The sequence below is a fragment of the Heloderma suspectum genome, chromosome Z (genome assembly GCF_057233095.1).
Source record: "Heloderma suspectum isolate Gila_16-S chromosome Z, 16-S_ref, whole genome shotgun sequence".
In the NCBI taxonomy this organism is placed as follows: domain Eukaryota; kingdom Metazoa; phylum Chordata; class Lepidosauria; order Squamata; family Helodermatidae; genus Heloderma; species Heloderma suspectum.
This window is the reverse complement of record NC_139476.1, coordinates 913,840-927,865: the sequence shown is the minus strand read 5'-3', so window position 1 is coordinate 927,865 and position 14,026 is coordinate 913,840. Positions and strand designations below refer to the sequence as shown.

At 53.8% G+C, this 14,026-nt stretch overlaps 1 protein-coding gene across 2 annotated transcripts in view; it reads right to left on the bottom strand.

Annotated features, from left to right (window-relative positions):
• Nucleotides 1-674: 674 nt before the first annotated feature.
• The window catches only part of LOC146333445 (guanine nucleotide-binding protein G(I)/G(S)/G(O) subunit gamma-7), a 128,383-nt gene continuing 115,031 nt past the window's right edge, over nt 675-14,026 (bottom strand). For both annotated transcript variants that reach the window (XM_084826126.1, XM_084826127.1), the window contains 2 exons: nt 8,749-8,858; nt 675-5,897 (listed from right to left, as the gene is read on the bottom strand). In XM_084826126.1, the coding sequence (XP_084682252.1) occupies nt 5,772-5,897; nt 8,749-8,829 (207 nt within the window). In that variant the 5' untranslated portion in view covers nt 8,830-8,858 and the 3' untranslated portion in view covers nt 675-5,771. The remainder of the gene's footprint in view (nt 5,898-8,748; nt 8,859-14,026) is intronic.

Below are 14,026 nucleotides of genomic sequence, written 5' to 3'. Positions count from 1 at the left end.
CTTGTTTTCACCCTTCCCTGCTGGAAATAACACCTCTAGGAACTTTGAAACGAAGAACTGGTGCCTGGGGGTCTTTTCCCTCTCCCCCCTCCCTTTTCTTTTTGTGCCCTATTAGACTGTAACCCTGAAGGCAGGGAAGGTCTCATCATTAATGCTGCAGGAGCCTTTTTGGGCAGAAGCGCAGGGGAAAATCATTGCAAATAGAACAGGCAAATCTAGGGCAGCATCCTGGTCCCACCATGGCCAACCCGATGCCCCCAAGGGAAGCAGACAAGCAGGGCACGTGCACAACAGCCCCCACCTCTCGTGTCCCTTAGCAAGCATCCCGCCTCTGCTCCTGGAGGTGATATGTAGCCACCAGAAGCAGCAGCCAAGTGATAGGCTCAGCCCCTGTAAACCTAAGCCCCTTTCAAGCTGTCCATGTTGGGCTACCCTCACTCCGGGGGCTCCCAGCCTAGTGCCACTATTCCCTCTTCTCCTTCTTTGTGCATTTTTTCTGATCAGAGCAAAAGTGAAAGAAGCTGTGGAAAAACATGGTGGGCCGACGCAGTGAAGGTGATGACATCTGAACTAGAGACATGAGGGCTGGAGTGTGTGGATTGGGGGGGGGGGTATTTTTTCCATGGGCTGTATTTGTGTCCCCCCCAAAAAAAAACTTGAACAGCTTTGGATTATGAAATATTTTCTTTTAGAATTATCAACAAAGTATTTGGGACAAGGTGTCTATACATTGCTTTTCTGCCTTTATCCCGCCCCCCTCCCCCGATGATTTCTAAAAACCATGTAATAAAACTTTTATAGAAAGACTAGAGATGTAGAATTTCTGGAAATAATGAAGCCACAGGGGAAAAATGTTTTTAATCCTCTCCGTAAGATTCCCAGCATAGTTACTTCTCCCATGTCTTATTAAAATTATTGAGCTGAAGTATCTCTTACTGATATTTAGGGATGTTCCAAGTCATGCTCACTTTCCCAGCATGTGAGTAGAGCCGCTATAACATGGAAGAAAAAGTGCATTCTTGACACTTTAGGTTTTGTTCTATACTGTCCTTTGTTTGTGGGCTTGTTCCGGCTAGATAATGTAACAAGTCAATTAAAGCAGTTCTAATCTAAAACCCACACGTGAAAAAGCACAGTAGGTTATCCTGTAGGTTATCCACAGACAGTATGTGGGTTATCCACATAAGGCGCCTCCATAGCCAAAGGTGATGTACCTGTCTACAATGCCCATCAGCCCTCGCCAATGGTGAGGGATGATGGGACTTGTAGGCCAAACCTTCTGGAGGGCCACAACTTGCCCACCTCTGGACGTGACCCACCTCTTCTCCTTAGGACCCCACTCTGGTAGTTGTAAGGGCGGGAACCCTTCTCCAACGGGGCAGTTGTGGTCCGCCTTGGGGTGGTGGCCAGAAATAGCTCTCTACCCAGAGAACTTTGCCCCCTCCACAGTCTGGCATTTTGGAAACTGAGCCCCCTGCCCCCCAGCAAACAGAACAGACGCAGACACAGGTGAGTGCAGCACCAAGGATATTTCAGCCCCCAGTTAGAAGGACAACAAAGGCGCCAGCAAAAGTGTCTTTTTTATTCATTGTGTTATCAATTCTTTTTTCTTTTTTTAAACGGCAATTCCACAAAATATTAAACACTAAGCAAGGAAATTGGTCTATGGCACACTGGAAAAAATGAAGGAATTACAAAAAAGGGAAAAAGTAGAAACTAGAGAGAAAAGATGTTCAAAAGCCCACATTACGGACACAGATTTTACTTCCCTAAAATACCATCTTTACAAACCTTGATTTGCTTTTGGCAACGTTATCAGAACTTTGCAAGTAAGAAATATAAACCAGAGGGAGAGAAAGGAAAAGCACAACAATGTCCAATGTGTTTGGTTGGTGCTTCTGCTTTTTAAAAAATATGAAATCAAAGCATTTTTAACCTTGTTAAATTAAAAAAAAGAGTTAATTTTTAAGTACCCCTTTAAAACAGTTTGGCAAAGAGGGGTGAATCTTGGCACCTTTGAAAGGGGGGGCACTTGCATAAGGCCTGAATGAATGTCCAGTAGGAATCCACAACAGATTCAGATTAATTTGGATTTCTATGAATCGAACCTGCAGATCCCGCAACGGACCCGCTTTTTACCTTCTGAGGGGATGTGCACAAATGCATACCGGCACTAATGTGTGCTTGCACAAATGGAACAAAATTGTCATATATCCCTTTAAAAAATCCAATTGCATCAATGAGCGGAGAGCAGAAGGAAAGCTGCCTGGTGATCCACAATATGCAGATGGAACAGATTTAACAAAATCTGTACATCGCTAATCTCTGGGGAGTGCAGGTAGACGTGAGGAGGGGGGCGCTTTACTCAGGCATAGAAGATGCTTGGCCCAATTTTCCAGGGGAGGGGGGCTCTCCTGCCCTGCCTGGGGGTGGGGACACTGGCCCTCTTCTCCTTAAGGCAGCGACAGAGTGGCACAAAGGAAGAACATAAAAGCAAGGACTGAGCTAAGCAGATCAGATGCCAGGGAGGACAGTGCGGGGGGGGGGGGCAGGGGGCTCCTGTACTCCCTATGAAGAAAGGAGCTTTGGCTTCTCTGGCTGCTCCTTCCTCCCCAGCCAGTGAGTCCCTGATCCCCGCCCAAAGGCCCTCTCTTCAATGTGACCGGGAGCAGAACAAGGCAGACCCCACGGCGATGGTGGGAGGAGGCATGCAGATAGAGGGCTACGGCCCAGGGCAGGCCCCAATCCGAGATGGAGCAGAGGAGTCCAATGGCTTGTTCCCACGGAAATCAGAGAGGGAAGGAAGGCGAAAGCGGTCTGGCCCGGCCCCTCTCCCCCTCCAGAAGACGTTTCTGGGAGACAGCAGGGCTCCCACTCTGCCGGCCCAGAGGGGAGCACGTCTGCCTCCAAACTTGGCCTCCAGACAGCCAAGGACTCAGGACAGGGCATCTCCTGGGCAGACCCCCAGACTGCCCACATGCAAAGTACCTGAAGACGTCCCAGAGGTCTTCTCGGTCCTTTGCTTTTTGGACAGATACACAGAGGACAACTGGCAGCAGTTAGCCTGCATTTAGCTTTATGTTACGCCAGGAAGAAGACCCCCCCCCCCCCCGCAAGTTACAGTCACCCACTGCAGTTATGTACGGACAAAGAACTGAAAAGGAAGGGTTTGGCAATCCTCCCCCTGCACGTTCTTTCCCACTCTCCTGTCTTTGTTTGCAGTTCGTCCTTTTCTCCCTCTACTCCGGAGTTGCCCCAACCTGGTGCCCTCCAGATGTGTTGGACTACAACTCTCAGCATCCCCAGCCAGCCTCGCAAGGCGTTGTAGTCTGACACACCTAGAGGCGCCAGGCTGAGGGGCTGTGCTAGCCCAACAGAGGAGCCATGGCCAATTCACACCACCACCCTGCAGCAAAGGGACCAGCTGGTTCGCCACCAACACAGGATGGGCCCTGCTCAGGACCTTGTGAAGGCCACGATGCCCCCTGAAGACCACCGAGAGCCCTCCAGAGTGGGCAGCCATCGACATCAGATTGTGGGGCAGCCTTCTGGGTTGCAGAGGGAGATCAGGGAGAAGAGGGGTGTGCAGCTGTGCTGGGTTCGCTGCCACAGGCCAGTCCGAACGCTGCTCAATCTGGTGGGCTGAGAGAGGCGCGGTGGAGAGGCTGGGGCGAGCTGCCAAGGGATGACCGTGTGGCAAACCGGCAGCGTGGAGGGCTCAAAAAGAAGAAGCCAAGATTGGGGGGCTCTTTCCTTGTAGGGAAGAACCCTGACCCCAGGAGAGCTGCCTCCCTTCACTGGGCCACGCCTGCTGTTTTTTCAAAGGGGGGTTGTTTGGGAGAAAGGCCAGGAAGCCTGCCGAGGGCAGTCACGGGCGGGTTGGCTTTCCAAGCCAGGGGCGTTTTGGAAGGCAAGAGGAGGGACGAGAGGGACGAAAAGCGACTGTGGCTGATCTCGCCATAGGAATTGGCATGGGGGGAGACGAGGGATCTAGGGAAAGCAGACATTTAGGGGAGCTGTTCAGTGCCGGGACCTGCTGGTGAGGCCGAAGACACCCAACCTGTCCACAGGGTGGAGAGGAAGCTGAGCCTGACAAGCCAGGAGGACTGCAGAACCGTTGCAAGATGGCCGGACTCCTCACCTGGCACTTCCAAGTTAGGGGGGGATCCTCCAAGCGGGGAGCGCCTCGCCTCTCCTCCTTACTGCGCCTTTTCTGCTGCAGCACGTTCGGAGCAAGGGGCACAGGCTCTGCACAGGCGCCCCGGGGCTCTGCCGGCTTGGCCTCCCAAGGGAGAGACCTGGAGAGCAGAGCAGCACCCTCCCCCACGCCCCCTCCTCTCCCGATCAAAGGAGGGAGAGGTGAAACGGACCTGCTTTGCTAACACAGGATGCAGCTCCTCTGCCTTTTGCGCCCTTATCTGGACACACGCCCAGCCAAAATGTCTCCCCCGCCACTGCGCTGTCGATGGCAGCAGGGGGGCCGCCGACTCGTCCCTACGCTCGCTCCCTGTCCCAACCTGAGGCTGCACAGCCACGTGCTCCCTTCAGCCACCGACGTGGGAGCCCTGCTGGCCCGAAGAGCTCCGCTGGCTGCCTGCCCCCAAGTGCTAGGGACCCGGGGCTCCGAGGGGGACTTGTCAGAGGCCAGCTGCCTCTCTAGCAAGACGTGCCCAGAGACTGCAGGCAGCTGGGGATCTCCCCGCTTCCCCAGCACACGGTGTCCATCCGCCCACAAACCACTCCCCTCCGCCCCCTCTCTCTCGGTGAGAGAAGAGGACCGTGGCTTCGAAGCACCTGCCTTGACTTCCATTTCTTTCGCACTGTCTGCTGAACGAGGGGTCCAGGAGTGTCAAACGCTGAGGCTCCTGCCTTTGGCCCCCGGTGCCTCCCCAAGGCACTGAACTGACCTTTTGCCCTGCCACGAAGGAGGGGGTGGCTCTGGCGACGGCCTTGCAGCATGGGGCCCCCAGACCAACTGAAAGAGGAAGGAGAGTCAATGTCGGCGCTCAGCTGCTCCGCTCGCGAAGCCCCAAGAGCAGGACGGAGGAAGATGGAGAAGCGGGTGACCCAACGACAGACAAACAGCAGGGAATGGAGAAAAGCAGCAGAGTTTCTCATGCTTCTGTCTCTGGGAACGGACGCGTCTCCTGCATGGGGCTCATGGGGTTTGGGGCGGAAAAGGTCACCCCGCCCCTGTGCCAGTGCAGGTTCTGTTACAGATCCTGCGTGGGGACACGCCTTTAAACCAGGGGAAGGGGCACACTGGGAGGGGGGAGGTGGTGTCATGATTTTCTGCTGCTGCTACCTTCCAACGCGACTCCTTTGAGCGCCACCCCCCTCCCCACCGGCTGGCCCCGATCCTGAACTCAGTCATTGGCAAAGATGGGCTTTATACGATCAGACACACAGAGACACGCCCCCCACGCCCCGCAGCACGCAACCCTGGCCTTGTCCTGGAAGGTCCAAGCTGGGTCAAAGGGAAGTGGGGGCGTGGGGCACGGCCCCTGCTGCCCAGACATCAGCACCCCCTCCTCTGCTCCCCCTCGCCTGGCCACCTGCTTTGCTTTTTAAAATTTGGGCCCCTCCGGGAGCAGACTCTGGCCCTTGGGCTTGCAGATGCCTTGGCGGTCGCTCCGGAGGCCCACAGCCAGCTCAGACTCGGCGCTCAGCCATGACCCCGCAGGGCGGCGTGAGAAGTGTGCGTGACTTCCAAGCGAGGCAGGCCAGCGCCCTGCCCGAGAGATGAGTGGGCTGAGGGAGGGGGGGTCCCGCTATAGGATGGTGCAGGGCTTCTTGTCCTTGAAGGGGTTCTCCGAGGCAGGGACACCGACCAGAAGGGGGTCGTTCCGGGCCTGCCGCTCGCAGTAATTCATGAGCTCGGACGATGCTTTGGAGACCTGCGGAAGGAAGGAAGGAGACGGGGTTGGGAAGGTCACTGGAATGGGGATGAGTAGGGAGGGTGCGAGAAAAAGTCCTTTCAGGGCATCTTTGTTTGCTGCTTGCAGCTTTTTAAAATTCCAAAACAGGCATCCTAAAAGTCCTGTTTATTTAACACTGAAACCGACCTCAGCCTGATCACAGGGAAAAGGAGAACCACAAGATGAGAAAGGAAACGCCGAAGGGTCCCTCCAAAGAGGGAAGCCACGGTTAAATGTGAGCCAGCCCACTGTTATTAATGAGGTGCGCGCCCGCCGGCCGCCCTCACTCTTCTCCTTGGCCTCAGGACGAGGGCTGCAGAAGGCAGCCAACCTCAGAGGCTAAAAACGGCTCCTTCCGAAGCCACAGCAAAGCAGCCGGTGGGAGAGACGGCTGTGGACTCACCGCTTATTTCAGTTCAAACATCTATTCTGAGAACCCAGCCCACAGAGACGGCCCGAAACCAGATGTGAGGGGGGCGGAAGGGATGGGTGCCCATCTTGAGAGAGTGCAGGACTGTGGCGGCCAGGCAGGGCTGCCTCCTTTGGAGCAGCCTGGAGCACGCAGCACACGGGGCTACTGCTGGAGGGTGAGGCGGGGGAGAGGGGTTGACTGTCCCCAGATGATGGGCCAGGACCCTCAGAGGCTCCTGTCCAGAGAAGGAAGCACAGCCAGAGCCCACAAAAACTGGAGGGAGCTGGATCTGCCTGCATTGCGTACTTCCAGCATTATGGACTCCTGTTCTCAGAAGGTTCTAACCTTCTAATATGCAAGTTGGCTGCATATAACCTGGATCAAACCATCTAAGTGCAGCCAGCACCACATCTCGTGGTTGCAAATTCCATAGTTTAACTCTGTGCTACGCAAAGAAGTCCTTCCTTTTGTCAGTCCTAGATCTCTCACTACTCAGCTTCGCAGGATAGGCTCCTTTAGGTTCCAGTATTATGAGAGAGGGAGAAAAATGTCTCCCTCCCCACTTTCTCCACACCAGGTATAATTTTAAGATCAGAAGAGCCCCGCTGGATCAGACACCCAGGGTCCATCTAGTCCAGCATTCTGTTCACACAGTGGCCAACCAGTTGTCAACCAGAAACCCACAAGCAGGGCATGAGCGCAACAGCACCCTCTGTATTGGCCCTGGGAGCGTGGCCAAGCCATTTGTTGCGTTAGAGGGGCCTAGAGATCCAGAATGCTTGCTTAAGTTCATTATTGGTGCAGTTCCCATGCTACTAAGCCTCTGAGCATGTGCAGACGAGTCAAAAGGCCGATAACAGCCTTCTTGGCGCATTCCTTGCTAATGAGGAGAGTCTTCATCTTTGATGTGGCTGAGAAGCAGAGTTTGATTACCTTAAAGCTACAGGTGGCTGTGCCTGGGAACCAAACACTGCTAGCCTATGCTGGGAATGAGCGCGAGGGGCGCGTGCTGCTGAAACGCTGCTTATTGCTAACCTGTAGAGTATAAGACCCATTATGCCCAATGGCTCGGGGTTCAGAGAAGCTGTCTGATCCAACCATTGGGTACGCCTGTGTGCCAGAAGTTACCCAATACAGTCTCCTTCTAAGCAAACCTTTGAGTCTGATGTATCACTATCTCGGCACTTCTAACCTAAGAGTTCAACGCCCATGGCCAGGGTGACGCACCCTCCCGCCCATGTTCCCCAGCAACTGGTGTACAGAGGCTCACTGCCCCTGGCACTGGAGGCAGCACAGAGCCATCGCGGCTAGCAGCCACAGACCGCCTCCTCCTCCAGGAATGTGTCCAACCCCCTTCTAAAGCTGTCCAACTGGTGGCCATCGCTGCATCCTGTGATAGCGAGTTCCATAGTTTAACTGTGTGCTGCGTGAAGAAGCACCTCCTTTTACCTGTCCTGAATCTCCCACCCATCAGCTTCCCCGGGTTTTAGGGTTTGGAGAGAGGGAGAAAAGTGTCTCCCTCTCCACATTCTCCACGCCATGCGTCGTTTTGTACACCCCTCTCATGTCTCCCCTCACCCTCCCTTTTTCCAAGCTCAACCATCCCAGCTGTTGCGACCTTCTCTCACTGGGGAGAGGCTCCCGCCCCTCGATCAGTCCGGTTGCGCTTTTCCGGCTCTACGCTGTATTTTCCGAGGTGCGGTGGCCGGAGCGGTACGCAGCGTCCCAAGCGTGGCCGCACCACGGATTTGCGCAGGGGCAGTAGGGCATCGGCAGTTTTATTCTCAGCTCCTTCTGTAATTATGCCTAACACGGAGTTTGCCTCCTTTACAGCGGCCGCGCACCGGGCTGGCATCTTCCTCGAGCTGCCCGCACCTCCTCGAGCTGCCCGCTTGCCCCGCGGGCTGTGCCCCACGATCTCCTTCCCGGCCGGTCCCCGCTCGCTCAGGTCCCACCAGGCGACACGCGGGGCCGGGGTTCGTTGCCCTTTACGCGCGCTTCCCTTTACGCGCGCGTCCGCCGAGCCGCGTCCGCCACGTCGGTGGCCGCTCTCGGGGAGCGCCGTTCGGGGCGCTGCGCGACCCCCTTCCGCTTTCACCGCCCCAAGCAACGCGGCGCCCCCCGCAGACTCGGCCACGTCGCTGCTCGCTCCCCGGCCCGGCGCGCTCCCCTCTCGCGCCCCCCCCGCCTTGCGGCCTCTCCCCGCGGGCGCTGCCGCAGCGCCTGGGCCTCCCCGCCCCGCCCCGCCCCGCTCCCCCGCGCTGCCCAGGATCCTTTCCGGGGGCGGCGCCGAGCGCCGGGCGCGGCCCGCGAGGAGGGCGCCTCCATCCCCTGCCTCGGCCTCCGCCGAGCGGAGGAGCGCGGCTCGCCCCAGCGGCCTCCCGGGCTCCGAGCGCCGCGCGCTCTCCCCGCGCTCACCTCCACGCGCTCGACGCCGGCCTCGATCCGCAGCTGCTCCACCAGCTTCCGGGCCTGCGCGACGTTGTTAGCGGCGGACATGGCTGGCCGCGCGCTCGCGCTCCGGGCGCCTGCGGGAGAGGAGAGGAGAGGGGAGGGGAGGGGAGGAGAGGGGGCTCGCTCCCCCCGCGCGGCGGCCCACGGCGCGCTCCCATCCCGCCGCGCGCGTCTGGGGCGCCTGCCGGGCTGGCCCGGCGCCCGGGGGACGTGCCCGGGGATGCCCCAGCCGCGGGGCCCGGGCCCCCTCCGTGGGAAGGCTGGGCCCCAGGAGCGGCCTCGCTGGCCCCCCCCTCCTCCCTGGCCCCCCCCTCCTCCCTGGCCCCCCCTCCTCCCTGGCCCCCCCCGGCTCAGCTGCGGCCCTCACGCGAGCTGGGGCAGAACGGGGCTTCCCAGCGCTCGCTCCCGAGCAAGCAGGGCGAGGATCGGGGCCGCCCCCTCGCAGGCGGCTTCGTTAGCTGCCCCCGCCGCCACCTGCGGCCCCTCGCGCGGGCGAATCAGCGGGAGCCCCGAGGCGCCTTCCTCGCCCCTCGCCGCTGCATAAAGCGGGCGCAGCTGTCGCCCTCCCCCCGCTCTTGCTTAGGCGCGCGCGGGGTGGCTGGAAGGCGGCCTGGAGGTCGCGCAGGATGGAGGTGCCGCAAGGTAATTCCCCCCCCCGTGCTTGGCCCCCAGCTAAGCTGCCTCTGCAGGCAGTATGCGCTTGGAGAACCTTTCTGGTTCAGGTGCGGGAAGGCCTTTTCGGTGGTGGCTCCCTGTTATGTTACACTTATTTTACGGGTTGCATCTGTCGCCTGCCTTTCCTCCGAGGAGCCCAGGGTGGCATACAGGGTCTTCCTCCCCTCCATTGTTATCCTCACAACAACCCTGTGAGGTAGGTGAGGTTGAGACTCGGCGACTGGCCCGAAGTCACCCAGTGAGCTTCATGGCTGAGTGGGGACTCGAACCCAGGTCTCCTCTGACCACTACACCACACTGGCTCTGCCGGGGCCTCCGCTGTAGCCTTCTCAGAGACCGCTGAAGGGCTTTTTGTTCTGCCAGGCTTTCTAAGAACTGCTTTCAGGCCTTTGCACGTCTTGTTCTGCTGCTGGATTTAGTTTGTGTTTTTCCTGCAATGCTTTTACCCCATCCAGCTGGTCTTAACTTGCTTTTAATTACATGCTGGTTTTATCATTGCTTGTTGTTTGGTATTTTTTGTTTTTAATTACGCTGTACAACACTCAGAGAACTCTGGCCATTGGGAGCATACATACATACATAAGAAGTGTGCATTGCCCCCCCCCCACCCCACTTCAACTCAGACCCCGATTCAGCATTTTGGAAAACTTCCCACTTCTGCTTGGGCCAATGTATAGTCAGACCACTTCAGCTCAGCACCAAACCTGAGTCAAGGTTTAGAAAAAGGAGTCTTTATGCTTCCTGTTGACTACCATGGGAAATTAGAAAAAAACAACCTGTAACTTTTTTCTCTTGGTCAGAACTGGATAATTTCAGGCGTAGTAGCCCCCTAGAAAGGGATTACACCTGCCCAATGTCAGAAAAATAGGTGCAGGGTTTATATTTTGATCTTCTTTTAAAGGGAACTGCCAATAACGTTTTAATTCCTTGGAAGAATTGGATAAAAAATTCAGGATTCACTGCCCCATCAGAGGAGAGCATGTCTGCCAAATTTCAGAATGCTAGCCACAAGGGTTTTTGTGCAAGGGTGGCCTTGACATTTTGAGGTGTCCAAAAGAGGACATACTTATCTCCCTATGTTCCTTGTGGACCATTGTTCTGAAAGTTGGACTCGATGGTCTTATAGGCCCCTTCCAACCCTACTATTCTATGATTCTATGAAGTTACAGACAGCCTATAGTTGTCCCTAAGTAAGAAACCAGCAAAGTTTCAGAAGGATTGGTGCAGCAGTTCATGTGGAAGGGGAGTTCTCCAGTTTGGGGGAGGGGGTGATTTGCTTTCCCTTCCCCCCTTCCCCAATAGTTCTTGGGTGAATTTGTATGAAAATGCACAGGTCATTAGAGGTGTCCCCCAGGCAAGAAACCGGCACAGTTTCTGAAGGACATACATGCATTCTAATTTAGAATGCCTAGAATTTATTTACATTTCACCAATGTTAGCAACAGGGGAACATGGGTGGGAAGGTGCTATTGAACTCATGTCCTGCTTGTGGGCTTCCTATGGGCATCTGGTTGGCCACTGTGTGAACAGAATGCTGGACTAGATGGAGCTTGGTGTGATGCAGCACGGCTCTTCTTATGTTCTTAAATAGAGATTGCCTCTGAGCATGTGCAGAATGTTCTTCTTTCACCCCTGAGCACTTGCATTCTCCCCCTACCGATTCTATTCCCCTCCATGCAACCATCCCTCCTCATCCTATCATCCTCCAGCAACTTTTCATAAAAACAGATGTCTTGTTTTGTGCAACTCCTCTCTATGCACAAGCTCTCATTGTATCTTCCTCCCCATAACTTCATTTGTGCCAAGACGTCACCAGGATTCAGCCAATGAGTCTGTTTTCAAAACTAGGGCTCAGTTATGGAGAAACTCTGAGCATGCACTGAGTGCCTTTCCCTCACCACTGAAGCTAGAGTTCATGCAACCCCCCCCCCCATGACAAAACATTTATAGGACTAAGCTGAAAGAGTAGTCAGTTCATTAGACAGAACTGGATAACTCGGGACTCATTTCTGAGTAAACATGCAGAACATCAAGGTGCAAACCTCCCTGCAAAAGTAACTTGTGCTGGAATCCCATGCACACTTTCCTGAGGGTAAGCCTCATTAAACATAATGGGACTTCTAAGTAGGCATACATAGGATTGCATAAATTAGCAATATTTATCTCCCCTCCACTTAAAAAACAAACCCAAAACTCCTATTTTTATTAAAGCTTTCTGTTCAGAGGAAGCTGCCTTGTACTAAGTCAGACCCTGGGTCCATCTAGCGCAGTATCGTTGGCACTGGCTGGCAGCAGCGGCTCTCCAGGGTTTTAGGCAGGATTCTTTCCTAGCTCTACCTGGAGATGCTGGGGATTGAACCCAGGACCTTCTGCATGCAAAGCAGGGGCTCTGCCACTGAGCTACAGCCCTTCCAATTGCTGGATAATGGCAACTAACAAACAAAACAGCCCCAGATTTGTTTCTCTGCAACCACGTGAACCCAACCCTCTTGTCTGTTTGTATAAAAACCAACCCTCTTGTCTGTTTGTATATAGTCAAATACAGTTCAGAACTTCCCTTGCTCACTGAAGAGAATTCTCTTTAAGAATTCCCCAAGATATGCTATGGGTGGAATAAAGAAGAGAAAGAAAGAAGGAACGGTGTAGGGGAGGGAAGAAGAACAGAGGAATGGTGATTGGAAATGTGTGCAGAGGTGGGGGGTAGAGAGAATTCCCTAGGCTGTGAAGGGTTTGTAAGGACTGCACGTGCTTAAATGAGCTTTATGAGATGAAGTGGCTGAGGGCTTTTTCTAGCTTTTTTAAAACTGCAGAACCTATTTAAAAGCCCCAGCAGTTTCGCGATCATGTCGCCACATAGTCCTAACCCTCCCTTTGGGATTATTTGAGTCCTACTGCTATTTAGGAGAAATTAAAGTGGAGGGGGAGAAAGGAGTTAGTGGAGGCCGACTGGATCCTTTGCTGTACTGAAGCTACTAAACTTCTGCAGAATCCAAAGTTTCCAGTTCAGGGCTGTAAAATCAGATGCTGTGTGAAATACCAGTATTTCACATGGAGCTCTTTCTTCACTTCCTTCTCCCTTTTCAAAATTTCACTGCAGACAAGCTCCCAACAGTGGACATGTAAGAGCAGAAAAGAAAAATAGGGAGAGAGAAGTTTTTTGCACCTCAAAAAAACCCTACACCAGAGATTAGGGATAGTGACCTCCTAATGGTCACCTTAAACACCTTCTGATTAGGATCTCTAATCCCCTGGGTGACTTGGCAGTTTTTACCTTTTTTTTTTTTGGACTTTGAGAAAAGGAAACTTTATGCATGGCTATGCAAAAGCCACTCGACTTAACTGTCTGAAATTTGGTAGGTTCAGTCAGCTCCATAGGGCCTGCTAGGTCTCCAAATTCCATGAATTTATGTGGAAGTACAAAAAAATTATAGCTCTTTACTTAGACAGATTTTCTTGGCAAAAGCAAATTTTACCTGTGGCTAGCACAAAAGCCACTAGACCTAACTATCTGAACTTTGGCAGGCTCAGTCATCTCTATACGGGCTTCCAGGTCCCCAAATTCCATGCACACATGTGGAAGCACACAAAAAATACAGCTCTTTGCTTTGACAGATTTTCTTGAAAATAGCAAACTTTACCTGAGACTAGCACAAAAGTCACTGGACATAACTGCCTGAAATTTGGCAGGCTCCGTCAGCTCCACGGGGGCTGCCAACTTTTCAAATTCCATACACTTATGTGGAAGAACAAAGAAATTATAGCCCTTTGCTCTGATACATTTTCTTGGAAAAAGCAAATTTTACCTGTGGCTAGCACAAAAGTCACTAGGCCTAACTGTCGGACATTTGGCAGGCTCAGTCATCTCTATGGGGGCTGGCAGGTCCCAAAATTCCATGCATGTATGTGGAAGCACACAAAAAATATAGCTGTTTGCTTTGACAGATTTTCTTGAAAATAGCAAACTTTACCTGTGACTAGCACAAAAACCACTGGACCGAACTACCTGAAATTTGGCAGATTCAATCAATTCCATGGGGGCTACCAAGCCTCCAGATTTCATGTATTTATCATACAAAATAAAAAAGATATGGCCATTTTTGTTTTCCAATGCAAGTCAAAGGGAAAATGTAAAAAAAAATGGCAATTAGGACAACTCAAAAAGATCCTGGGGCCTGTGCGACACCCCTGATTGGGAGGTCTAAAAGTGCAAATAAACAGACTGATTTTTAAGGTGGTTTTTAAACAGCTCCTGACGGAAGACCTGGAATTTGTCTCGGCAGACTTGGTCTGTGGGGTGAGCTTGTCTGTGGACATATGACATTCAGCACTTCAGAAGCGCCTCTCAGGTGGCTTCTTGAAAGGGAGGTCCTTGGTTCGCAAAGCTCTCAAGTCGCCATATCCCTGCTTGGACACCTCCAGGGACAGAGAGCCAAGTGCCTCCTTCGGCAGTTGGATCCATAGACAGACTGCTTGGACCCTTAGGACGTTTTCCCTGCTGGCCAACCGAAATCTGCCTTCCTGTAGCTTAAGCCCACTATTTCCTGTCCTGCAGTCTCAGATGAGAGAG